General features: G+C 40.5%; 1 protein-coding gene across 6 annotated transcripts; it reads left to right on the top strand.

Moving 5' to 3' along the window:
• Positions 1 to 2,558: 2,558 nt before the first annotated feature.
• Positions 2,559 to 26,467, top strand: LOC120798758 (5'-AMP-activated protein kinase subunit gamma-2-like). 6 transcript variants are annotated; one of them, XR_005708742.1, is made up of 16 exons: positions 2,559 to 2,866; positions 4,477 to 4,542; positions 6,441 to 6,702; positions 15,686 to 15,906; positions 18,346 to 18,397; positions 19,588 to 19,694; positions 20,616 to 20,697; positions 21,405 to 21,463; positions 21,560 to 21,605; positions 21,719 to 21,773; positions 21,877 to 22,003; positions 22,269 to 22,434; positions 22,527 to 22,564; positions 22,689 to 22,835; positions 22,937 to 23,120; positions 24,960 to 26,467. XR_005708742.1 is itself a non-coding variant. In XM_040143359.1 (16 exons), the coding sequence occupies exons 1-16, from the start codon at positions 2,783 to 2,785 to the stop codon at positions 24,989 to 24,991; spliced, it is 1,638 nt and encodes a 545-aa protein (XP_039999293.1). In that variant the 5' UTR covers positions 2,582 to 2,782; the 3' UTR covers positions 24,992 to 26,467. The 6 variants fall into 6 exon arrangements, 5 of the variants coding, with proteins under 5 accessions (XP_039999293.1, XP_039999294.1, XP_039999297.1 ...); XM_040143359.1 differs by having other exon boundaries at positions 2,582 to 2,866; positions 22,937 to 23,030; XM_040143360.1 differs by lacking the exons at positions 2,559 to 2,866; positions 4,477 to 4,542; positions 6,441 to 6,702 and adding an exon at positions 10,415 to 10,621 and having other exon boundaries at positions 22,937 to 23,030.
• The last annotated feature ends 1,425 nt before the right edge of the window (positions 26,468 to 27,892 follow it).

Genomic DNA, 27,892 nt, shown 5'->3' on the forward strand with positions numbered 1-27,892 from the left:
GTACTGGAAAGTTTCTGAGGCTCTGGGGAAAACTACTGAATGCACATGTAGTTGTCTGTGTGCACTGTACTCTGTATTCGATGGGTCCTTGAAGGTGACTGAGTACATATACATCCGGAGGAGGGGGGGGTCAGTTGAGTTCCTCAAGGTTCAGTTTTGGATCTTCTTTTGTTGCTGCCCTAAAAACATTCATAACCATACTGTAAATTTTACATTGTAGCTTTATTTATTTATGTTTTTGTTTCATTGTCACACAAACCATTATCCCCATGATTCAACTAAGCATGCCCTTCTTCAGAATTGTCCAGCTGGCATAAAAATAGTTCTGCACAAGCTTCTTCAGCACAAGTAAATGCAGTTTTCCTATTAGGGCCATTGTGTAAATTAGATACCGCAACATCTGGGTGACTTTGCCTCAGCCCACTCTCAGCTACTGTCACAATTTTGAAGTAAAATTTGATTGGAAGATACTGCTACTACTTACAAAGCACTAAATAGTACTGGTTGAAATTATTGACACCCCTGAATTTTAAGTACATAATTTAGAATATCATCAGAAATAAATGCAAAATAACCAATTTTGTATAATCAAATCCAATATTTAATAAAATATCCAAAATTATTGAACAAAAACCTGTCCCTAATTTTCAGTGTTTACCTGACCTGAATTTACCAATGAATGATGGTTTTACTGGATAAAAGAGGCTGATTGTTTCCAGTTTCTTTTTCACAGTGGCGACGACAAGTGAGCTGTCTGAGAGCCTCATGAATGCTACCATCAAAAAACATAACAATTCCAAAGGCTACAAGGCAATCGCCAAATATCCTGAAATCCCTGTTTCAACAGTTCGTAATATTATCATAAAACTGTTAAGATCCTTTCAGGATATGGTGCTAAGAAGAAAACCCAATGAGAGAGGTCTGCAAAGGTGATGCAGATTGTGGAAAAACACCATGCAAGACATCTGGAGTAACCTGACCTGGAGCAATCTGGAGTGGTGGTTTCAGCCTCTACCACACTTAACCAAGTAGAACTCTATGGGCAAGACACCACTAGTGAAAGAAAGACTCAAAAAGGCAAGACTGATGTTTGCAAACACTTTCATAGATAAGCCAGAGTCTTTCTGGGATAATGTTCTATGGACAGATGAAACCAAATTAGAGCTCTTTGAGAATGCAGCACATCAGTTTGTTCATATACGACAAAATGAAGCCCATAAGGAAAAGAAGACCCTACCTACAGTAAAACATGGTGGAGGTTCCATCAGGCTGTGGGGCTGCTCGCTGCCTCCTTTACTGGAGGCACTGAATGTATCAAAGGACTGATGATATCAGAAGATTACCAAGGCATTTTAGAGCAAAATGTGTTACCTAGTGTCAGAAGACCAAGTTTCAGGCAAAGGTCTCTGGTCTTTCAGCAGAACAACCACACAAAGTACACATCCAGCAGCACAGAAGAATGGTTGAAAAGAAAAAAAGGACTGTCTGAAGCTGGCCAGCAGTGAGTCCTGACCTGAATCCCATTGTAAACCCTTTCCTGCAAACTTAAAGCAGCTTGAACTCATAGCCATGGAAGAGTAGCAGAAACTACCAGCAGACGGGTGAGAGAAGCTTCTAGATGGCTACAAGAAACGTTTCGAGGCTGCCATTGTTGCCAAAGGTTCTGCAACCAAATATTAGTGAAGGGTGCTAATATTTGTGTCTGGGTTACATTTTGTGTTTGTATTATTTCACTATAATGCAAGTTTTGTTTTTTTATTTTTCTTTTGTTCAGTAACTTTGGACATTAAAAAAAAAAGTCATAATACATAATTGGTCAATTTGCTTTTATTTCTGAAGCTCTTCTAAATTCTGTTCTTAAAATTCAGGGGTGCCAACAATTTCAGCCAGGACTGTAGGCCTAGTCTCGAGCCTGTCTTTAACTGTTTTTAATTTTAAGAATAAATAACACCACAAGTGAATGTGCAGTTTCTATGATCCTCTTAAGTGTATAGCTTTAGTGTCTGTTTTTATGTCATTTTATATTTATTGCCTTGTTGTTTTTACTTTGTAACCTGTATTTTGACAAGGGCTATATTATTATTATTATTATTATCATCATGTTCTATTGCTATGTTTACAGTAGCCGTACGTTGCATTCATTTCATGTCATAATGCAGTTAATTCTGAGTCGTACTGACATCTGTTGGTGAAGTATGTGTCTACATGCAGTTGTGTCAAAATTAGCTTCCCCTTCAAAAACTTGTTTTCCTGGATGTGTGCCCTCAGTTTTGCCTTTTCTTGTTTTGCCACCGTACACGGAAATGATCGTCGGAGGGAAAGGAAGTGCGCTCAAGAAGTGACAAGTAGCCTAAATATGGAAAATTTACAGCCTCACTTCCCTATAGAAAAAAAAATGTCATTTTATTATAAAAAGATAGAGATGAAAAAAATGTTCTAATGTCTTTACCTTAACTCAAAAAAAAAACCAACGACGGAGTGATGCTGTCTTCGCGCCAGGGGACACACATTTCTCAGGGGTGCAGACTACGACATAACGCATGTAAACAGTCCGTGTTGAAACCCATTTGAAGATGAGTGCCCGGCCTCTTTTCATCACAGCCAAGCCCACTTCCTGGTGGATGAGGCGGCTCCTCCGTGTTGTCGTAGTGAGCAGAGGGGGCAGCTGAGGGGAAGCCGGAGGCGGCGGTCGGCGGTCTAAAGTCGCGGTACGGCGGCTAGCTAGCGCGCTGCTGTCTGTGTGTTTTGCCCCCTCGACGGAAAAAAAAAAAAAAAAAAAAAAATGGGAAGCACAGTGATGGAGTCCGGCAAGCAGAGCTCAAAGAAAATGCCAAAGAAGAGGAGAAGTCTGCGGATTAACATGCCAGTGAGTCGGTGAAGTATCAACTAATTTGGCTTCTTGTGACTGTTTAAAAAAAAAAAAAAAAAAGAAAACAGATTTGTTGTGAACTTTTTATTAAACCAGAACCGGGACTTCCAGCCGTTATTAGCCGTTTGTTGTTGCCTGTGCTTGCACGCGACGTTACCTGGTTGACAGTGGTCTCTGCATCACGACTTTTCGGTTCGTCGGTCTGCCGCATCTGCCACCAACATATATGTCATTTACTTTACAGAGACAGTGCTGCCCGAGACGGCGGGCTGTTCGCGCTGTTGGAAATTTATTTGTGGACTTTTTTTTTTTTTTTTCTTTCCTCGCCTTCTCTGAACATTATCAACGTGTCCGACACTAACCCTCTAATGTGATGTCATTGTAGCCAACTCCCCTGCTAGGGCTGAAATTACTAATAGTGCAGCTTGAAACTAATATATATGTCTAAGTATTGTGAGGAAAAGCAAGTAACACTAAGCAAAGGAAACATTTCCGAGGACTCAACCTTCTCCAAACCAATGAGTCATGATTCATTATGGTCACTGTACTAGGGGTTTTTGTTAATTTAACTTAATTTCAGTATTCAGGCCTGATTTCCAATTTGCTTCTATACATCAATCTGGCCAATTTTTGTCTGGGATTGTGTTTTTCATTGCTTCACAAGCCTACAAAGAGCTGTGAACCGAATGGTATTGCTGTACACATTAAAGCTTTCTTGAATCTCCTGGTTTTCAAGGTCAAAATATCTCTCGGATACTGCGAGCACACTTTGGCGACAACTAATTGGTTTTTTCTAAGCCATGTTACTGTAGCTCACAAGCAAGTATTTTTTGGATAGTATCCATCAGATCCACCTATGGCCAGCTTTTCCAGGTTAATCATACATGGATTGCATACGATCAGTGTCTTCCATGTAAGATTTCATATGATTTATTATCATTGCTAAGAGGGCTTTTTTTGTATTTTTGTTTGAAACTGACACTGCGAAAATGCAAGTGCCAGTGGAGTTTTTAAGATGCATTGCTGTGAAGCTGCGTTTATTGGGAAAAGGACTTCCTTGATCAGAAGTAAGCTTGTAAATGCAACAGTACTTTTTTGGCCACATCTCAAGTGCTGGATGTTGGCGCTTTCCACCTGCATATGAACCGCCCCAAACCCGACCTGGTGGAAACACTGATAGAGCCGAATAAAAGATATCGGAAACAGGTTTGCATGGTCACCTGATTACATCTGTGTAACTTAAACTGCCTTTATGCTGTAGCATGTCATCTGTCAAAAATGGAATGTAAAACCCAACCCTTGGTATGGGGAAGGAGTGTGTTATGTGTTGCATTTTCTTGCAAAGGTTCCTGCACGGTGAAACATGTTTATCTTCTTTTTTGAGTGGCATGCTAAAAGCCTGAAGCAGGTGGTGTGAAAAATTTTCACTTTCCCTCAAAGCGATGTAGAAGGGCACCATTATCAGTTTTGTTTTATCACTGGCTAAAGCTGCATGTAGTGGCTAAGAAGGCATCCATGTTACCTGTTTTGACATGCCATTTATGTTTTTCTGCTGTATTTCCTGGAAGTTAGCTTTATCCTTGACACCCAGATTTCTTTATGTGCAGGATTTTGGTGCATTTACTTCCCCACAAGTGGATACAAGTGGCTCAACCAAAAGTGGCGCTCAGACGGTACAGAAATTATTTTCATTTAATTATTTTTGTGTCATCATTTTTCATTTACTTGCCGTTTGTTTGTTTTTCGATTGATTCATTTTGTTTGCCTGGCTCTGATTATCTGGCTTTGAACATATTCAGACGTGGATTTAGGAGAGTAAAATATTACACAAGGCCATCTCTCCCATCCTGCCAACCCTCACTGGCTTACAGTAACATTACGCCCACTGTGTGAAGGCGTTGTAAGATCACATACAGGAATACAGGAAATTGATTTTTTTCTAAAAGAAAACAGCCTCTTCCTACTGTCTCCTCTAATTGATTTGAATAGGACCAATCCCCGACCGTTAGTTTATGTCAGCCAGAATACAGATTTCCATTTCACCTCAGTAATGTTTTTGCAATGGTGATTAAAAACCTGAATTGACTTGTGTTTTGAAAGAGCTGATTGATATCCAGACACAATCCTGATAGCTGGTTCACTTGCCTCAACAAGCTCTTGCACAACGACAGAGTGACAATTGTTGGCAAGCAGACAAGATGGGTGTGTGCTCTCTCCCTCTCAGGTTTGTCACAGGATTGGTTTAAACAAAATCCTGCGTATGGATTAGGGCCAGCCATAAGCAAATACCATCCTGAACCCTTGTTAAGGAGAACAGACAAAACAATCCTCCCCTTTCTGATTTGATTTGTTACAAATTAAATTATTGAGGCGCTAGTGGTTTTATTTGCGTATTTCCTCCTTATAGAGGAGCAGTGGTTGTTTCTGCACTCCATATCATCATGCAGCTGATCTGTTTTGTCTACAGAAGCTATAATACAGGCTTTTATGTACTTACAATGTTACCAAAACACTCCTGTTACAATCGACTGTTTTTGGTAAACAAGATCACAGAGCTAGAGGTCACTGCATATTATAATGCTTTCTTTTGTCAGAGCCCACAAATGGTTAATAGAATTGCTGTTGCCACATCCAGAGCAGGCAGCAGTCAGTGGTGGGAGGAGGCTCTCTGTGTCTCCAGTTAGATTGGCTGCCGTCTTTCATGTTTTGATTTGGTATCTGCCCAGCAAATAGAGACGGACTTATAAAAAAAGAACTTCATAATGAAAAATATGGTCACTATTTTTTAACTAATAGAAGTTCTGATTGTCTGATAGTAAACCTGATAATGTTGTTAAAAACCTGTATCGAGGGTGAGGCCGTTTAACCTGATTCCCTGTGAACACACCAGACAATATGACATGATATCTCAGTTAGAGGGAAATGGGGAAACATTGGATCTGTACAGTGTTTTATTAAATCATTTCAACTGCTAAACATTGAAGCTGAATGCTGCAGTAATTGCAAAATTGTTAATATTATTTCCTTCTTTGCTCTAATTAAGTCTCGTGCACCTCTGTGTTGAACAAAATGAGATTTTTTTGCTTAGGCTTTGGTGGATTTGAATAAAATGTTCTCTGGAATGCAAACTGACAGGAAAACATCAAAAAGCTCTCGGGTTAAGAAAATCCAGTAATCAGTATTGTTGGTCTTTCAGTAACTTTAATCTCCGAACCTTGAAAGAGCCTGAGCCTTAATGCACTTTACAAAAGAAACTCACATTCTCATACAGCTTTTTATTAGATACCATTCAGTGTTACAATGTGGCTAACCATACAAAACTTGTGAAAAAAGAGAAGTGACCAGAGTAGCAGGCCCCCACAAAAGGTGCAATCAGTGGCTGTCATTTCACAATAAATCTCTTCTCTACATATGCTTATTCAGCATAGTCATTTGTTTTGGATCTTGTTCTTGCAGAGTTTTTCCACAGTTAAGCTTTGCAACCTCTAGGTGTCCCATTTTATAATGTAGGAACACACTGCACATCAACTCCACTGCAGGAAAATAAAACTGCCTCCTAACTGTCTCTCAGGGAGAGCGTCTCATCCGTTCAGCCAGCCCAATCACAGGAGTGACTGCAAGGAGCCCTGCCGACGCCCCGCTGCCCCCATGTCCCCAGTCTGCTCCAGTACCATCGAAGACAAGCTCAGGTTCACCCAAAACTATCTTCCCCTATCCCTCACACCAGAATTCCCCACCCAAGTCCCCCCGCCGCCTAAGCTTCAGTGGTATCTTCCGCTCATCATCCAACTCTACACCAGCAAGCATCAAAATCTTCTCCAGAACTAGGAGAGGTGAGTCGAAAAGCTAGCATTGCACCGACGGCCCATTCCTGATGAACCATCGGGCTGTTGTTGATAGAAACTGAAAGGGGTGACTGCTGCAATGCCAGTTGATGAATTATTATAAAACTGTACTCTAATAGTTTTATAATGTCTATAATTTCAGTAAGGAAATATAGGAAAAAGATTAGGGATGTGTGTGAATAGTCGACTACACAATAAAATGCGCTACCCTTGCTAGTCAGCACCAGAAATACTAGTTGGTTAAACTAGTTATTAATATTTTATTAATGTATAACACTGGTTAACTTTTGCATCTAACATGTTATGCAGCCGCCCGCCACTGGCTGGGGCTGTGGACCCAGCAGACAAATGCCCCCCTCTCCCCATGCTAGTAATTGGATGTTGTAAACTGGCAAAGTGGAAAGTGGGACAGAGGACATCTGGTAAAACCAGCGCGGTTTGGCATTGTTTTGATCTTGAAAATTAAATTAAAGTAAAGTTGTATGTAAGCTGTGTCCGAATAAACTGGCATATAACCACTTGACTGGAGCAATGCCTAACCACATTCAGCACAGGAAGAAGGCTGCTAGTGCTAGCACCAACCAATATGACATGCAGTGTTTCCCATTAATTACCTAGACTATGGCGGCCCACCATTCCAATTTGTCCCGCCATAATTTCAGGACGAACTGAAAATATTTTTTACACTTCTCACAATAACATAAAAGATCTTTCACGTAATGTTTTGAGGCTTGAGTTCATAAGTTCAGACATTTTGCTGCATGTGACAGAACTGATATAAAAACATGTCTTGTAGCATTTTTAGAGTTTGGCACATTGACCATTATTGTGCCAATTAGGAAGTAGAAGCCTGGGTTCCTGCATGGTAAAACAAAGAAAAACCCACTGCTCTGTTTTGTGGTGTCCTACAGAACAACGTGGTCACCAACCTCGTCAGACAGATGGGTGATTACTTGAGTCCAGACAACTGTTCCTTCATTATCAGTCATCTTCTTAGTTATGTCAATAACTTTCCCTAGGAAAAGGAAATGGTTGGCTTTGTTTATTGTCCGAATCAAAAGGAGTTTTTTTTAGCTCTCAATTCCTTGCATCCAACAGTACCTTGCAGAGCCAGTTTGTTAGATTAAGTTACAGGGTTGTCATCCCACAGATGGGCATAGAGCTATAGTACATTCTCAATATCACTATTAAAACTCAATAATTACATAATGGTACTACTATTATGTGCAAAGAAGTGGAAGTGAAACAGAAGTGAAGCAGAACAAGGCCTTGTTTTATGAGGAACAGACCTATCAGGCAGATTTTCAGCTCTCATGTCTCAATGTATTTAGGTGGCAGATCATTACATAACAAAAAATAGCCTGTTTCGCATGGTAACAGTCCTGCTGGAAGCAGCATCAAACACCACAAAAACGAGTCATGTTTTTTGGCTCGTATGTACACCCATTCTCCTCTGTTTCCTCGCAGAGGGTCAGTTTGGCAGAAGTTGGTGGAATAGCTCTGTGAGGGCCAGACCTCAAGAGTCAGCATGCTCCGTTTGCTATGGAGATTGCTATTGATGGTAACCAAACTAATATACACCAAAGCACACCAACATCTGCTGCCAGCTGCTGAGGATTACTAGTGTCTGCTGTCGTTTGACACATTACATCCTCTCCAGCGGTTTACTGACTAATGATTTGGCTGTAAGTGAATGATGGCCAATGAATGTACCAACAATGTATGCTTATAAATGAATATCTTACAGCAATTCAGTGGGAACGCCAGACTTTCTGTTTTTATCAGTGGAATGTTTTTGTAGGCACCCCACTTTCGCCACAAGGGTGTGCTGAAGGCCTAGTCTTGTTTTGAATTTACTTTCTAACTAGTGCTGATGTTTTTATAACATCTGCATTTTTGTTTTTTTGGGTTTGTTTTTTTTTACGTTTTTGTAAACATAGAGGAATTTTTTTTCAGAATTTGATGTGTTCCTGAGCATCTGATTTTGTATCCTTTTCATATTATTCGTTTGATAACTGATTTTTCTCAAGTGTGTTTATATCCATATTTGCTACAAATATGGTTGTGAATGTCTTCTCATTTCCAACTGTTCTAAATATGTGTTTTACCATCGCCTGGACATTGTCAATCTCTCACTGCTGAAGGCACTGTAGTGCTTTCATACCCTTATCTGGAAGTGACCAGACTCTCAGGAGCTCCTCACACAACCATGCAAGTTTTTTTTCTCTCTCTCACTCTCTCTGCTGCTACTGTGTGCCTTATGTTGTCAGTAAATAAAGGAACTGGGCAGTTTTTATTTTTAAAATTCACAAATCACAGACCTTATAAGGGCAGGTTGATATTTTTTTTTTTTTTTTTTTTTTTTTTTTTTTTTTTGAGTGGGAGACCTTTGAGGTGTAGCTGTTTCTTTGTAACCTAAACAGATATAAAATCCTCCTGGATCTGAAACTTGGCAACTTTCAATACAAATGGAAATGAATACATTTTTACTAGGATTTGAAAAAAAAATTGCAGTGAGTATCACAGGACGTTTGAGGTGAGTGATTTCGTCATTAATATCTAAACCCCTGACTCATATTGGCCATTGACCCACTGAGTTGAGTGGAACGCTTGCATAACATTTTAGTTGAGATCTGTAATGAACATGCTGGAGCTAATGTGAGCAGCAAATACTGAGTGGGCCATCTGTTAAGGGTAGGGGAGGCTAGTCGTTGAATAGAAACTTTCTGATCAGCTGACAGAACATGGGATGTACCCCTGCTGTCATCTGATTGGGGGGGCTGCAGTCTTAAAGGTCAGGCCCCCAAAAGTTACAGACAACTGACTGTACAAATGACAGAGCTGCAGGACGGCAAGCTGAAAGCCAAAACCTTTGTCTTTATTTGTAATCCTTATAATGGATCAACTGCAAATTCAATTTAAAATAGAGGAGGTTTTTATCTCAGGAAACCACGAGTGTTACATTGTGTTAAGACAGAAGGAGACAGATGTGCCTGTGCTGAATTTACTCTTCGGGAAGAGGGGGGCGGGAGTTGTGCAGCCTGAGCCAATCGGTGGTGTAACCTTCACAGACTGGCCCCCCTTTGCAGGCTGCTGACACGGGTGCTATATTAAAGAGATGCCACCCACAGCTGCACCTGACAATTTAAAGCACTGGCACTGCTGAGAGGGGGAAGAGGCGCTCCGGTCCGTTGTTATTTGCATCACTCGGGAGAGGAACATTTCTTTGCTGAAGCTGTGTGGAATTTACAGCTTTCATACTCTCCAGGTCTTTTCCATCAAATATATGAATTCACACAGATAGTGTACACTGCTTTCTGCTGGTTCCATACTCTGTGGCCCTGAAGGATTTTTTTTTTTTTCCTTAATATGCAAGCTTAGCCTATATTGGTGACTACTGCAGTTGTCATATTCTGTTTGTAACAAGTACTGCTGGCTTCAAGAAAAATTGGAATGTACAAATTCATGGAATAGCCAAATTTATTATTTTCTCCTGTGGATTTACGTGAAGTTAAAAAGGACACTCATACATATTCTTTGATCCATCGATTGAACGCGACCAGTTTCCTCCGTTAAGGAAAGAGGGCCATTTCTCTCCCAAAGACGGACCAAACAGCTTCAAAGTCTAAAAATTCTCTAGATCTTTTGACTCATCTCGAGTCATCAGTTGGATATACTTTTCACCTTCATTTCTGTACAGCTTTCTTCGCCTTGAAATGGAGTGACTCTCACTTGGAGCCATTTCTGCGCCCCTTTCGTGATGTGGATGGTCATGTTCAGATTTATTTCTGAGCCCACAACCCACTGTGTTCCATGAAGAGGTTTGGCAGCCTAAGAAGGAGCAAGAAACGGAAGGAGCAAGATGGGTTAGGAGGGAGGCATCAATCCGAGGCATCATGTCTGTCTGGTAACGTGCTGTGCTCTACACCTGTTACATTTGACCTTTTATCTTGAAATTTTGCTGCAACTTCCCCCAGTAGTCCAATCATCTTGGATTCAGATCTTTTATGTTTACAGTCAAGCTACATCTATACTTTCTGTTCTGGACATCTAGTGAAGGCAGTCACATGCCAGTATGTTAGTACGCCTTTTTAAGGACAATATTTTTTAAAGGTTTCAGAATTATTTATAATAAACTTTATTAATCCTGCATGAATATTCATAACATTGAACAAAGAGATAGCATCTATATTTTATTTGGTATTTGTATGATATATGTATTAAGTGCTGTTCATTGTGGCCTTCGGTGCTCCGTATAGTTTAGGTGGTTGGTCTCTGGTTTCACAAATGCATGCAATGCATCTGCACAAAGTGACGGGACATAGGCCAAAGTGGTAAAACTATGTGTGAGAGGCTGACCAGAGGCAAGAGGTTAGCCATCCCTCTGCTAAAATCGTATACACAAATGCATTTGAATAACTGCACATACAGTAATGTGCTTCATGCATTGTACTCGATTAATTTGTCTCCAGTAATTTTAATGTTGTAGTGGTATGTGAAAATATTAACTGAGGTCTTGCTACATAATGCAGTGTCTGAATGAAATGAAACCGCAAAAATGCAATTCAGTCATTTTGATCATTGTAATTTATAGCCATGCTACGTGATATATTGAGTTCAGTGTCATTATTCTGCCCCATATTCAAAGGAAGTCTCTTCAGAATAGCTGCTCCATTTTAAAAAACTTTATTAAAATAGACGGGAAGAATTTCAGCCTAATTAGTGACACTCAGAATGTGCTAAGTGGAATTTTTGCAGCTTGTCCTCATGTTTGGGTGCAGCCTCTTGGAACCTAATATTCTTCCAGGTTTTTTTTATAGGAAGCAGGCCATGAGCTGTGACAGAAAGCACAGATGTCAAACAAAAAGACCGGACCACTATGCAGACTTAATGCAGTTATTGTAAAGTGTTCTCTTTGCTTGATGAGTAAAGTGCTGGGGCACACTGTTTGGCGTTCAAGTGGCACTTTATCACAGACTTCACAGCTCCTGATTTAGAGCCAGTCTGACCTCGGTGGAGTAGATGAGAGGAGCAGAGTCCTGTCATAACCTAGCACGTCTATATGTGGCTGAATAAGATGTAGAGTTCATCGTAAAAGCAGTATATGATGTGGTGACACCTCAGCCTAAACCATAAGTCCTTTGATCCAGAGCCTCTACACTATGGAGGTTGCAGCTATGTCGCTTGTAATGTTCACTGCACCTTTTAAGAAGCTGACATTTACGTGAAATTTCAGTAGTGGCCAATTGGACGACATCTCTGTGCTTCTTAGCAACACTGTCAGTTTGAAATGTGACTGCTCATTTAAATGTTTTGTCATGATGCAGTTCGCACAATTATGTGATTTTGTGAACCTGCCATTACTGAGGTGCTAAACAGCCACATCCTTTTTTAGTGGGAGCCTGAATTATAGTGTACTTAGCACATTAGTTATAAACCATTGTTGCTAATTGGGGTTACTGACTGTTTGTCATATCACCTATTGCTTCACAATCTACATACCAGTTCCAACCAGTGCATCTATACAAACATACCCATTGATAGTTGTAATTCATCGTGTTACATGGCTGGCCAGAGATAAATGTATAAGCACATCCATTTTGCTTGTATTAGCCTCACTGCTGCTCTGACGTCGACCGGTGTAGCTCTCCCAGATGACTGAAAACACCATTTCCTCCTGACTCCTCAGGAGGAGACTGAGAGGATCTGCTTTCAAAGGTGTTGAACCAACACAACATTGCAGTAAATTATATTAATACAAACGGAGAGATTAGCCTGGTTAGAGACCCCTGAATCACCCCCGACATTGCAGATTTTTTGTTAAGCAATTCGTTTTAGGGCTGAAAATATTATTTACATTATTATTATTAATCAATCTGCAGATTATTTATTATTATTATCATTTATTTGATTAACGTAAGAGTTTGGTCTATATAGAGTCTGAAAATAGTGACAAAAAATCTGAATTTACGTGTTTTGTCCAACCAACAGTGCAAAACCCAAGAACAGTCACTCCACTATCATGTAAGACAAAAAAAAAACAGCAAATCCTCACAATGGAGAAGCTGGAGCTAGGGAATATTTAGCAGTTTTATGGGAAAATGACTTAAACGATTAATCTATTATTAAAATAGATCAGTTTTCTGTGGGTTGACTAATTGATTAATTTCCCTAAATCAATGATGCTTTTGTTTCCCTGCGTAGACAAAGCTGTTTCCATTACATCAGGATATCTCATCAGTATGCAGAATGTTCTTAGATGACTTCACTCTATAATATTAAATAGAGCACTGCATGAGATTTTTTAATGCATGTAAAGTTAGATGAACCAGACTACTTAAAGCAAGGCAACCATTTCCTGTTTCCTGGGTGGTGTCTAGCTGCCCCCTATTAACCAGGCTGCGGAGAGGGCTCCCAGCGCCGCTGTTATCTCCTCCTGTGGAATGTGCCACAACAGCATGGCTAAAATAAGACAGCTACACAGCGGAAGCAGGGCACACCAAAGAGGGCTGGTGCACGCCAACTAAATGTCAAGAGATAGTGTGGAGTGCACTTGGACAGACCAAGGAAAAATCGTTGCCTACTCTTTAAAAAAAAAAAAAAAAAAACTCTTAACTTGATCCTTTTTTGAAGCTCGTATTTAGATAGCAGAAAAAGTTTATCACAAGACTTTAGGTAAAATTACCACACCATACTGACTGATATAGGGACTTGTCTCCTCATTTACGAGAATGCACAACTTGTTGACCTTTGACTGATGATCCTAAACTCTTTATTTCTCAGTCATATGTTCAAATTAGTTATTAATGATCTCAGTTTGCTACATATAACTGGGTCAAGTGGGATGATTTACTGAAACTGATTCTTGAATTTTCACGCGGGCTCTTGAGTACTTTATATAGTCTTGGCTTTACTGTCACACCAGTTTTGGATATGTGGGCATGATAAAAGTCATCTGGAAGTCTCATGGTGGAGGCCTTGTAATGTGAACCATTTGCTCCACATCATCCATGTCCCTCATTGTCTGGCTTCAGAAATATGTTGGCGGGTGGAGCCAGGGCAGTGCGAGTGTCGCATGTCACCATGCGTAAGATCGTGACGTCTGATGTGAAAGATTTGTGTGTGTGTGCGTGCGTGCGTGCGTGCGTGCGTGCTTGCGTGCGTGCGTGCGTGCGTGCGTGCGTGCGTGTGTGCGCGCGTGTGTTTTGGGGGGGTGGGTGTCATTCTACTGACACCTTCACCCTGACACTGTCACAGGAGAAGCTGCATCACAGACAGCTGACTATTACACTGGAGTTAGGCTCAATGTGGGTGCTTATGTCGTAATCGGCCTAGTTATTGTGGAGGGATGCCAGTGACAGAAAGAGAAGACAATCCGCATGATTCATTGTGTTTCTTTTTTCCACTATTAATCTGTTATTGATTTGCTTTTTAGAGAATTCAATTGTCAGAGGGATGCAGATGCAGCTGTCTCTTCATTGCAGTATTATTGAGGAATATGCCACACGAATAATTATCGCCTAGAATTAGCAGTTAAATATAATCAATTACTTAATTCATTCATTTTTTAAAGCAATTAAACTTTTGATAAATCTGTTTGCTATTGTGTCTTCTCGTGATTTGTTTCAAGGGTTTTTAAGATTTACAATTTCTATTCCATCCACATTTTATTTTAAAGACATGCAGCATTTGTCACACTAAGAAATTTAATGAGGTCAAACCCACAGAGACGTAACAGGAGCTCTCGCCGGTCAGCCCTTGCCTCCTGATCCCACACAGGAATTAACCCATCCATTCCTGAATGCAAAAGACGGCTGCAGCATCATGTAGCACATTGAGTCTGAAGAGGAGACGTAGAATTAGAGAGCAAAGTGGATTTAATTTAAAGTGTGGATGTAAACAAACTAGCAAAGGTTTCAAAGGATTAACAAAAATGAAAGGCTCTCCACACCCACGTAGGCATTTTCAATTCTGGCTAATTAGACTTTAGCTCAGGTTGAAGTTGGGTGGAGCTGTGGTGTAATTACATTCCCACACAGTCGTCAAATGAGATCTTAATTGGCAAAATGAGTGAAAACACGTGTGTGAGTGAACCATGGGTGTGTAAAGCCTTTATTTTTAATTTAAAAAACATTTTTTAAAATGTTTTTTCTCATTATTAAAATATATTCACTGATATTGTGTGAACTTCATTAAGTTTTTAAAAAATGTATCAATCAAGATCTTGATTAGCAAAGAAATCTATTATTATTTTGACAGAACAATCCAGCCTGCATATAACACATAGTTCACATAGAGATCTAGAGATTAAGAGATTTCAGGGGCTAGCATATGATCAAGTTATTTTTATTTTTTATTTTTTAAACTTTTCATCCACACTGTGTGGAGAAAATAACAAAAGCTCCTTATAGAAATATAGCCCAGCAGTGAATACAAAAAACTCATAATTTGTAGTTTTTATAATTTACTATCTGTTTATTCAGTATGAGGGTTGTTTTTGAGACTCTAACCAACTGCACCCTTTACCTCTAAGTTGCTGTATGTTTTTCGAAAAATCTTAAAAATGATGATTGTCATACATCTCTTAAAGCTTACTCTTATTGCTAATATAATTAATTAGTTAATATAACTAAGTTTTCTAGCTGTATTTGTAATGGTGGTTTACCTACTGCATCCCTGTCTGTCAACGACTGGGCTTTGGAATTATCTCTGGTATCTTTTTGTTGTTTCTCAGTACTCAGGACTGTCAGTCCCTGATGGATCAGATATGCATTCCTTCTCTGTTACGGCATGTGACAGCATTGATGGTATCTGCAGCTGTCACAACTGTAGCACCTCAGTCTTGTCATCTAAGTCTATCAACAATGTCAATCCGCACTGCGTCTCAGTGTCACTGCCAACGCAGTATGGATTGACATCGAGAGAAACGAGAGATAAGTTGAGGTACACTGGACTTTTTATCTCTTCGCAGCTTCTGGACTCTCCACACCACCCACCACCCCAACCCAGGTGTCCAGCCAACCTGTGTTAACCCAGGAGGCCCAGCCGAGCGGGCCCAGTCCGGAACACTTGGAGCCCAGATCCCGCTCCCTTTCCACACCTCCAGATACAGGACAGCATCTCAGCCTCCCCTCTACTAAACCCCCAATCCCTTCCTCAAACCCCGTGCCATCTTACTCTACCTCACAACAAGTGAGTCACACTGCAAATATGTTGCTCATTTTAAGAAGCCGTTTAAATTGGAAAGGCCATCTATTTTAAGAATTCATGTTATTTGTTTGCCTTAGGACAGTTTAGTCACTGCTCTTGAGCTCTGAACTATAAATTAATGTGGCTATGGCACTGTCTTAAATAGATTTAGGTGTGACTTCTTGCACCATGTCAGCAATAAATTGGTGTGGCTCCACAAAGTTAGTGCATCTTTTGTTGTTTGTATAGCAGCAGGATTTCCCATCACAGGTACAAAACTTGTTCAAAGATCACCTCTCCAGTTTCTATTTTTAGGAGAGTGGTACGAGTTCTAAAGTAATGACTGAAGTGTCCTGGGGTACAGAAGTAAGATATGCATGGTAATTTGAAAAATGGGTGAAATATTTATTGCTTTTACTCAAAAATAGGTTTGAATATGTAACTGAATTTGCAGGTAAAATGCTGTATCTTTGCACTAATTCAGTATCAGTGATATTAACTCATATTTTCTGAAAGCATTGAAAAGACTGCTTGGGTCATGGGTTGTTGAAACTATTGAAAACAATTTTTCCTTTCTGGCTGCACAAAGGTCGCCTTACACGCCTTCCATCCATGAGTCATGTGCTATCTTGCTCAGAGTCATAAGGGTTGATTTGGACAGTGGTGAACAGAAAGCATGGATGATGCAAATCTCTTTAATTCAAGCTCTGATACTTCAGCATGCGGTTGTGGCAACAAGCCTGCATTTGCACTATTTGCCCTGAGCATCAGTGGCAGAACAGAAGATGTAAATATTGTTTCAGCATTGAGGCAATATCTCAGACAACGTTAGATGCTGGCTAAGCGGCTGCACAATTGACTGTTACTGCAAAAACAGCTGAGAACAAATTTAGTCTCTGTCACAAGACTTTTCACTGAAGGTTTATCAGGATTCAGGCAGTCTGAGTCAGGGTGTGATATCAAATTTCCTACAGCTAGTGAGGAATGACTTCATGGCTTGCTGTGCAGATTTAATGAATAATAATCTGAAGGTCTGTCTCGACCTGTCTGTTGTGAGTGATTGTGGATTCTAGCTAGAGAGGGCAAATCAATATTTCATCTCCAGCGTTCTATACTGTTGATATTAACACCCAAGGAGTCATGATTGTGGTTGAAGAGCAATGAGTCAGTGCCTGCCAGCCTCTCTGTGCCCCCTCTTCCTCCATCATACATAGAGGCTCACAAAAAAATCTTCCGATAATGTACCTTACTTTTTGCCAAATCCAATTTTAAAAGCAATTCGTGTAATGGATTTGCGTATGTCTGCTACCCTGGAGTTTGCTGTAATAGCAAAGCAGGCTGCGTGCCCGCTATGATGCAGCAGGGCGAGATTTATGAAAGCGCAGGAGTAGTTTGTGGCGAGAGAAGTGCTGTGTCACCACTGCAGGGCGACACTGAGGGCTGTTTAACATACCAGAGCGGGTATGCAGGCTTTCTCATACTGCTGCAGTGGCTTGTTGTGAATATACTGGCAAATTAGGGTCCAAGGGATATCATGTATCAACAAGCATACTCTAAGTATGCAAATCTCTCAGCATGACACAGCATATTTCCTGCCGGGGCCTGTGCGAGATGCAAAAGGCACGATTTGCTCGTCACTTTCCCTTGTTGCTGCTCCTGCCAAGGACCACGGGAGCTGCATGCGTAGACCTCAGCCATGTTGCCCGTTTTGTCAGACGAAATGAACTGTGAAGATGTGACAAGGCATCCCCGGCTTCTCGCTGCTTAGCAACGTAAGGGATTTCCTAATATGGTGAAGCACCCAGGCTGCTCTGCATGGAGGGGCGTGTCCACAGCGCGTTGAGCTTCCTGCTTTTTTTTTTTTTTTTTTTTTTTTAAACCGCACGCTTCATGTGAGAAACTTTCCTTGCGGTGAGTGTTGTTTGGCAGATAGTGGCTTTACCAGTGCATTCAGGTGGTTTACTGTAGCGGGATGTCACCATATGCAGCGTGGTGGTTGTTGGAGCAGCGTGTACGCATTGGTTCCCCCTACTGCAGCAAATGGATCAGGACTGTTCCACTCCGAGTTTTAAGGGGTGTGTGTAGTCTAATAATACTGTGCCACTAAAGTTACAGCTCCACAGCACAAGGGGTTTTTGTCACGTTACATGTGTATATTTAGCGGACCTGGAGGAGCTTTATGTAATCGTTAAAAAGCCGGTGGCGCACGACGACTTTTTTTGTGTTGTTTTTTTTTTTGTTTTTTTGGGGGGGGGGTCGATGTTTGCGCACCACACTCGGTGTGATCACAGTCTGCTGGGGCCGCTAATGGAAAGTCGCTTCACTCTGCTGCTCACTCACACTTGACAGTTAAGTTTTGTTGTGCGCTGCTGCGTGTCGTTGTGAGGATTTGCCGCGCTCTTCACTGCAAACTTCTGCCTCTCCTCTCCCCCCCTCTCACAGGTCTACGGTTTATTCGAAGGCATGCTGGAGAAACTTGAACTAGATGATGATGGTAAGTGTCCCGCTGCGATAACTGCTGGCCTTCAACGCAGTTCGTCCCGGCTTAATGCATTGTAAAGGTGATCGGGGTGTATCATGGGTATTTCGAGCTAGGTTACCAGTTTAAGAGGATATTTTACCAAGTCACAAATATTAGAGATAAATCCGCGTGAAAGACCGTGTTGGCAGTCCGCCGTCTGCACCGTCCGTTCAGCCCCTGCCACCGAGATGCAGCGATTCATCCGCTCTGAACTGTGTCAAATACATGAGGGATTCCCTCTACAGGCTGCCGACTTTACCGGGCTGTCGTATAACACCCGTTCGTTTAAATGACTATTGATCGGTTTAAATGAGAATTTTGCGCAGCGGTCTTGATGAATGATGACAGATACCTGTACAATGCTGGAGAGTCTGGTTGCGTGTGTTGTAGGAATTGACTGACTGACTCATCATGTTGTCTGTAAAACATTTTAAAAAAAGGTGATGTCATCTGATGTCCTCTCTCATTATTCAATCAGATTCAATTCTGTTAACTTTTTTTATTCATGTAAGGTGAATGCAAGCAGCATCTGGCCCCCCAGATCAACAGATACACACACACACACACACACACACACACACACACACACACACACACACACACACACACACAGTAGTTAGGAAAAAAAGGAGGACACTTAATTACAAAAGCTGAAACAATTAAAGGCCATAAGCTCAATAAATATGTCAATAAATCAATACAAATATATTGACAAACAAAAAATGCAACAGTGGCAAATTTCTACATTTAGTTAGCTGGAACCTCAATTGTTTTCATGTTTTTACTTGATGCATTGATTAAATCATCGTATAATTTTCTATAAGTCAACTGATCAACTAATCAGCTCGGTGTTTCTCTGCCACATGAGAGGAAAAAAAATACTGTAATCAGTAATAAGTAGGTTATCTATGAAGGATCTAAGTTCCTACATTACTTTGCTATCCAGGTCTTTCCACTGTTTATGTGCTTGTTGGTGCTTAAAACGGAACGTAATTATCAGTGAGATGAAGCAGCAAAGTGGCAGTAAGTGGTCCAGACCCGTAATGGCTGTTTAGGCTCTGAGAGTGTGTTTTGTTTCCAGGCTCTCATTATATATTCCCTGTGAGATTTCTCCGTCCTCTAAAAGTATTTTCCTGGCTTTTTTTTTTTTTTTTTTTCCACAGCTGCTGAACCTGAGAGTGACATTTACATGCGCTTTATGAAATCCCACAAGTGCTACGACATCGTCCCTACAAGCTCCAAGCTGGTTGTGTTCGACACAGCACTCCAAGTTAGTACTGACTGTCTTTATGTCTCTATATTTGCACGTCCCTTTTTGTGGTATCACTTAAAATGCATGGCAAACAGTGACAGGTCAGTTCATTTGCGGAAGCATTATATGTGATAAAGTCAAGCACATGAAGAACCTTCATATAATAATAATCTTTATAGAGCACCTTTTTAAAACACAATGAGAGAGTGCTTTACAGTAAAAACAAGGAATAAATGAAATAAATCCAAAACATGAATCTAAAACAAGATAAATACTTAAAACAGTTACAGCAAATACCATGATTGTATGATTTTATAGGTCACTTTTCTTGAAAACTGAAAGAGCCTAAGTTAATGTTCAATAAAATAAGCAGGGTTATTTTCCCCAGAGCAGTTTCTATGAGATGGTTGATGAAATTGTCATAAAGCTGTTAAACAATAATCCTGTGGAGGTGTGACCTCTTTGATGTGTAGATCTTCAACCACTAAATCCACTGAAGCCAAGAGTTAAGAACCCTTATCTAAAAGAAGCAGAAATACTAAAACCAACACACAACCGTCAAGAGTTTAAACTGCAAGTCAAAAAAGATGTTTTTCTGCTCATGTGAATGTGACGGGAACAGAAAAAGTCATCCAATGATGATTTGGGACTAAAGATCACTCAAGATTATCAGTCACTTAATTGTTTAGTCTATGAAGTGTCAAGAAAACGGTAAAGAATCCCCATTACAGGTTCAGAGAGCCCAAGGTGACATCTTGAAATATCTCGTTTTTTCCAACGAATTGTCCAAAAACATCAGGAACTTTGCAGATTAATTTTTTCATTGATCAGCTAATAGATTAATAGACTCAGTGTTTCATCTGTAGAAACGATGTTCACATGTTGTTTCTAAGTATATTGTATAATCCAATTTGTTCCTTTTTAAATGTTGCCTGACAGGTTAAGAAAGCATTCTTCGCCTTGGTTGCAAACGGTGTGCGAGCTGCCCCGCTGTGGGACACAGAGAAGCAAAGCTTTGTGGGTAAGAACCAGAAAAGTGGTCGGAAAATTGACTTTATAGCCATTTTTTTATGTCTTTTCCTGTTACATATTAAAACAATTGTGTTTACAGTGTGTACAATAGGAAAAAGTAAAAGGTATTTTGACAAAATAAGAAGAAATTTGTGATCCACAATTTAGTTTTACAAAGGCAAAACTGACCTGCTAATTTTTATTTCATAATTTCCGTCACTGTGCTGGTGCACATTGCCAAATGAACACAGAGGCAACGCTGTGTATTAATGGCGCTGGTCATGACTAGTGGAGCGTGATGCTATATTGAGCAGAAGTCATTAGAGCTGTCATAAACCATTAAGCACAGCAATGACTCCTCTGTACTGACCAGTGCTCAGACAGGTTGGACATTTAGCAGAAAGAAAAAGGGGAAAAAAACCTCTTCAGACTCTCAGAAAAATAAAGCTTCTGTGAGTGAGAGTAAGATAGTGTCAAAATCCAAACAAGCGGTGAATTGGCTCTGTTGTGCTACATAGAGTTTACTGCAAGTCAGTCTGTGATGAATAATGAATGCCCAGTCAGCGTGAGGATAAAGCAGGGGGGAGTCAGTGATGTGTTGTTTGAACCACGCCCTTGTAAGCGCTGTCTCTTCCACCCAGCTGCACAATGCCTGCAGGCACGGCGCTGTATGTTGTTTATAGATTGAGTGTGTTTCACTGCTTGTTTCCATTGCAGGAATGCTGACAATCACAGACTTCATCATCATATTACACAGATACTATAAGTCGCCAATGGTAGGTCCACTTGAGATTTGTTTCTTGTCACATTGATGATTTCTGCATTACTTTTTTTTTTTTTTTTAACCAACTTCTGTTTTTTTTGTATTCCAGGTGCAAATTTATGAATTAGAGGAACATAAGCTTGAGACATGGAGAGGTAAGTGTCATTTTTGTACTGTCATGTTCTTGTAGGATTCATGAAGCAAGATTTCATCCCTGTTTTATAAGCAGAATATAAAGTACTTCAATATTTTCTTTCTTGCTACGCAGAGGTTTACCTTCAAGCAACATTCAAACCTCTGGTCAACATATCACCTGATGCAAGGTATGTGTCTGACTATAGATCATTGAATCTGATTCGGTACATATTTGGGAGCATATGTTATTGTGCTGCCTGTGACTGGTCATTGTGTTTGTTGTGTTTGCAGCCTATTTGATGCAGTGTACACCCTCATCAAAAACAAAATTCACCGACTGCCTGTCATCGACCCCGTCACAGGGAATGCACTTTATATTCTCACACACAAGAGGATCCTCAAGTTCCTCCAGCTCTTTGTGAGTCCAACACGATCACTGTCCTTCTGTCTTTGAACTAAAATGAAGCCTGGCTAGTCTAAAATATGATGGATGATTGTGATTACTTCTGCTGGAAACTTTGTCATCTCTCCTCCTGCTTTCATTGTCTGCTGCCCCCTAGTGGTCCACGCCGAATTTAATAAAATGTTTACCTTTACCTTCATGAATTGGGATAGCGGTCTCGCTCATTGTGTCCTTGTCTCCTGTCTCCTTGTGTATTTGCGTGTGCGTTTGTTTGTCCCAGATGTGTGAAATGCCAAAGCCAGCTTTCATGAAGCAGACGCTCGGGGAGCTGGGCATTGGTACGTACCACGACATTGCTTTCATCCACCCGGACACGCCCATCATCAAAGCACTCAACATCTTTGTGGAGAGACGAGTGTCTGCTTTGCCTGTGGTGGATGACTCAGGTAAGATCACAAACTCTAGTACTGACACTACATATTCTATTAATATTACTAGATATAACTTTCTTACTGGAATCCTCTCTGTTCTCTTACAGGCAAAGTTGTGGATATTTACTCCAAGTTTGATGTAATTGTAAGTTGGAATTTCTACAATTTCTGTTTTTGAAGAGAGAAAATTTCAAATATAGAGCAGCTCATCCTCTAAGCTGTATCTGTGTCTAACCCTCAACGATGCATTTTCATGTTTGTGTGTGTAGAACTTGGCTGCTGAGAAGGCGTACAACAACCTGGACATTACAGTGACACAGGCTCTGAAACATCGCTCTCAGTACTTTGAAGGAGTCGTGAAGTGCCATAAAATGGAAACAATGGAGACCATTGTCGACAGAATAGTCAAGGCTGAAGTGAGACTCTGACTCTGACGTACAGAGAGTACATGCATTAAGAAATAGCCTTACAGCTGCCTCTACGTTCATCCATAAACGCGTGTGTGTTTTTACGCTAGGTGCATCGGTTGGTGGTGGTGGACGAGCGCTCAAGCATCGAGGGCATCATCTCCCTGTCGGACATCCTCCAGGCCCTGGTGCTCAGCCCTGCAGGTATAGATGCCCAGCATTGCTAGCCCCAACTCCCCTTCTGTCCTGGACCCTGAGCTCTCTCCCCCCACCTGCCCTCTAACTCTGCCCCAGGTAGGAAACGCATCGGTTTTTGCTCGCGGCTGGCTGTAAGGAGGCATGGTGCCCGTCCAACGTCCTGTCTGTCCTGCTGGATGCCGCTGTGTGCAGCCGTGTTGTGTGGATTTTTGTGTCAGGAGGAAGAGCCTGTCATTCTCCATCGGGACACGAGCTCACTGACAGGAAATACGCTGCTGGTTCAAAAACAAATGCACTGTCCGCTGTCCACCTAATGCATTGAAATATATTTGATATGGTAGATGTGGTAGTTGTTTTTAAGTATACAGGGGCTTGATAGTATGATTAGAGATTATCAATTTGTTTTACCGTTGGGCAGATAGACAGACTGAGGGAAACAGAGTTTGCCTTCTCATATGGTGCAGGAAGAAACTTTTTTACATTCTCCAAGTGGGTTAAAGATGATCTCATGAAGCCTTTTGTGGCTCCAGAGTGACCCTGATAAATTTCCTCAAGTGATGTCATTTGAGTCAGTGTCGGTTGGGGCTGGAGAATTTAAGTTTGAACATGAAACACGTCTGGAGGGTGTGGAGTTAGAGAGAAGTGATTTTTGCCCGAAACTTTGTAGTCAGCTCCCCATTTCTAGCTGAGTCTAGAGGTTCGTGGCTTCATTGGCCGCCACTAGCATAACACACACTCGGGTCGGTGCAGATCATCATATTCAACTATTCCTAGGTGTTTATAAGTAGTTTGAACGTCAGGGAGGGCAAATTATAGCAAAGAAGATGTCTTATCAGGCGTAATTTAAGCTGCCAGAATGTGGTTTGTTTTTTACTTTGCTCCCAAAACCTGTCAACCTGGTGGGAGGACCCGAACTGTTCACTACACAAAATGAGTCCATTGTTCTACATTAAGTCTGTGGTTCACTTGTAGATGTGCTTCCTGAACCAAACAAACCAAACCTGTGAAATGGTTAATTTTTCCATTGCGGCTTGGATCGCAGCTGTTAGGTTTGAACGTACACTAGACCTGTGCAATGCAGAGGCTTTACATATTATATGCTCAGTTTTGCCAGTAGCAAGCTCTACCTTTGATGTGAATGCTTTGTGTTGATATGCTTGAAAGCAAGTAATAGACGCTTGCATAATTTTAGTGATTTTAGTGTTGGAGGCTGCTGTGTGTTCAAACTGTAACTCCATCAGTGCTGTAAAGAAAACATGACACAAAGGGTTTACTGTCCACATCCTTTTTTTCCCAGCACAGGATCTACTGACACGTTTAATCATCATTTATATTTTTGCGTCAGCACAACCTCCAGTTTTATGAAACCAATCAGTCTGCTGCAGCTTTTCACTGGGTCTGAACAAAGTCGAATGGGGCAGTCGTTAAAGGCTTCAAAAAGAGTGATAACTCTTGTATCTTAAAGCAGGAATCTCCGTTTAGACATCTCCAAGTCTACGTGCTGTCCAGATGAAATGCTGGGAAAATTGTGCTTACTCCTACGTTTATTGTCTTTATTTCTGCTGGTTGTGTCCTCACAGAAGCGAGGTGCCGTGATAATAAAGTAATTCTAAGATGCTAGAAACACTGATGTGCGAGAAAGTTTTGGTAGAACATATGAAAATACGTCTCAATAGAAACATCATGGTTTTTTATGCCTAAATGGTGGGGGGGTTTTTTTGTTTTGTTTTGTTTTTTCTGTCCCAGTGACATTCTGCAGAGTGGGAAGTTTGTCAAAAATCAAGCCATTTGTGAGGTTGTGTTCTGCATAATTAATAATGATGAAAACACTAAATTAGTCTTAAATAACAGTGATCCTGCCTATTCTACAATATGTTTATTCCTGCATCCGTGTCTCTGTTGTGTCCTAACTTGTCCTCTTCTTCTCTTCACCAGATGCCTGTAAGGAGGAGAACCTGACTGGGTGAGAGGGAAGAAGCGTCAGCAGAAGTGGAGACGTGTTGGGAGTAAATAAGTCTGAAGGTTGAGGTAGGGAGTTTGAGGCTGAGCGGAGCCAGTCTGAAGGTCCCCGAGACGCCTGCAACTGATGCACTATAGAGGCTTGGAAACCAAAGAGCTAGACAGCTGAGTGAAGTAGAGTCCCTGCACTGAGGATTGATTTTTCTGATTTTTTTTTTTTTTTGTTTGTTTGTTTGTTCGTTTGTTTTAACACTGATCAGATGCACACACATACATTATACTGTATATATACACAAACACACAGACACACACACACACACACACACAGATTCATTATGGTAACCTGCCGGGGGAAAGGTGGGGACGTTGAGACAGGTTCTCATAATTTCGAGCTTCAGTGTTTTGGGTTGTGTACTTACGATCCTGCTGCTGTCATCAGTTGATTTTAGTCACATTTTGTAGTTGATGCTGAATGTCGTTGCCTCTAGGAAAACTATCTTTTCCTCAGTATTTGCTTTAGAACAGTGATTCACAGATGCAACTTAATTTTTGGTAGCAAAACTGCACTTCACCTACAATGTGGCCATTTTATGACTGGTGTAATTAAAAAAAAATGGTTTGCCAGTGCCAATATGGAGCACTCAATTCCCATTCTTTATTTGTGCCTTTTTTTTTTTTTTTTTTCGCTTTGCCTACACCAGTTTATAACACACAGCATTTGTGTCCTTTGAATTAGTCTTTTGGTATGGATGTGTAATATTAAAGTAGTCGTACCTTCTACTTCTTTTCACAAAAGATTAACCTGTATTTGGTTCCATTTTCTGTGGCTAAAATTCAAAACCATGTCAGAAGTGTTAAGAATTTCTGTCAAATAGAACTAACTCTGAAAATGACACAAACCTGCAGCGGTCAGAGGCAAATATAACTGTACATTAATAAGGACTCTATCAGCCAATAACTGTGAGTGAGTACATCACATTCATTCATCATCTGTAGTGATTACGAGTCTTTGGGACTTAGATGCATATTTGTTATGGTATGACAGGACCGAAAAAGTCTTTTTTAGATGTTTAAATTTTTTTTTTTTTTTTTTTTTTTTTTTTACATTTATTCTCAGTGGTTTTGTTGCCTCAGATAATCTGATACCCACAAACATGCAAACCAACTCAGTTATCTCAGCTGTAGCTTGACAGGACTCATCTCCATCTTCGACTGTAAATAGGATCGATTTTCGGGAAACGTGTCACTGAAAGCTTTATTTTTATGAATGTGTCAACATGTTTAAAGAGACTGCAGTTTTAATGTTATTTTTGTAAATATATTGTGGCAATATGTCCAGTTCAAAGAAACTTTGTATCAGATCAACATGTACTGTAAATGTGCAAGCATGAGAAACTACACTTCAGCAGTATGAATGTTCTTTGTTTTACTTTTTCTATTTTTCTGGCTGCAGAAAAATAAATGGACACTGAATGTACTTTAAATCTGTGTTTATACTCTTTCTTTACTGTGTATACTCGTGTCATATTTGGGAATGCAGCGGATTATTATTATTTTTTTTTTTTTTTTTTTATCAGACTAACCCCCACAGTTCTGTCAGAGGCACCTCTCTTCGTCATGTTTCATGGAATTGTTCGATGGTATCTCACTGTAGAGCGACACAGTGGTTGTGCTGGATCCTCGTCACATGAATTCATACAGCACATAGTGATCCTGGAGTTGTCAACGTTTTAGGCTTGGTCAGTTTTTTTGTTGTTTTTTTTTCCCAGTGGATTTGGTTCTGTTTCAGCTATTTATCCATTTTCTCACTTGTTAACTTTTCCATACACCATATAGGTGTTTAAACAGCTGACTCGGGTCGGTGGGAAACTGAGGTGAGTCCTGTGCAGTCGGCCTGTCAGGATTACTGGTTTTTGCAGTAAATATACTCATCAGCCTCGCAACACTTTGTAATCCTAGTTGGCTGTTTATTATTCCCCTAAACACGAATATGTGGATATGAACTTCCTGTAACAAGTCATTTTACAGTATACATTTTCAAATCAGGTAAACTACTCAACTTTTTTTTTTTCACGCATCTCCTCGTAACTGCAGAAGTACATTCTCGTTACCCTGCATTTTGACTCCTTAACTCCATAGATCGATTAGTCGATCTGCAGAACATTGATCTGCAACTATCTTGATAAATCGATTAATCGGTTAAGTCTTTTTTTTTTTCCTAGCAAAAATGCCAAACATTCATTGGTTGCACCTCTTCAGTTGTTGGGATTTTCTGTGCTTTACATCATCCTAAACCGAATATCTTTGGGTTTGATACTGCTGATCAGAGAAAAACCGGACATTTGGAGACATCACTTTGGGCGTTAGAATTGTGAACGATTAATTACAAAAATAATCAGCAGATGAATTAATAATGAAAATAACTTGCAGCTGTATACATTATTAGATATGTAGATGGACGTGTAATGTGAAAATAACTCTTTAAAAATAACATTACAGAGTGTACAACCAGGCAAATGTGTGCACTGTACTACCAAAACTCTCCCGGTTTACAGATCAATCTCTCTGGCTCTCTGGCTCCAACCCCTGTAACGTACAACTATTTTCATGATCGACTACTTTAAGTGTTCAGTAGCTGGTGCAGTAGTTTCCTAATTTTGCATTTTATTTCATATATACGATCAGCCAAAAAGCAGCTCCACATAACAGAACCGAAAACCATTTCATGGTACATGTGCTAAATGTCAGGACTATTATTTAAAGACTTTTTTAAAGAGTTTTACTCTACTTTTTAGAGCTTTGAACAAATACTCTGTGCAGGTTTGATGCTGATCACTTGGTCAAAGACTTGGTTTGCAGTTTGTAGTTACACCACACGCTTTCCATGCCTGCTCTCCTGCTGATGACCA

Source organism: Xiphias gladius, chromosome 14, assembly GCF_016859285.1.
Source record: "Xiphias gladius isolate SHS-SW01 ecotype Sanya breed wild chromosome 14, ASM1685928v1, whole genome shotgun sequence".
NCBI lineage: Eukaryota > Metazoa > Chordata > Actinopteri > Istiophoriformes > Xiphiidae > Xiphias > Xiphias gladius.

Bases quoted from the DNA above. Each gene is read 5' to 3' on its own strand.
- LOC120798758 (XM_040143359.1), top strand. From the start codon at position 2,783: ATGGGAAGCACAGTGATGGAGTCCGGCAAGCAGAGCTCAAAGAAAATG. The intron at 18,398-19,587 runs GTAAGTGTCCCG...TTTTTTCCACAG, and splicing joins ACTTGAACTAGATGATGATG to CTGCTGAACCTGAGAGTGAC. The intron at 21,774-21,876 runs GTATGTGTCTGA...TTGTGTTTGCAG, and splicing joins AACATATCACCTGATGCAAG to CCTATTTGATGCAGTGTACA.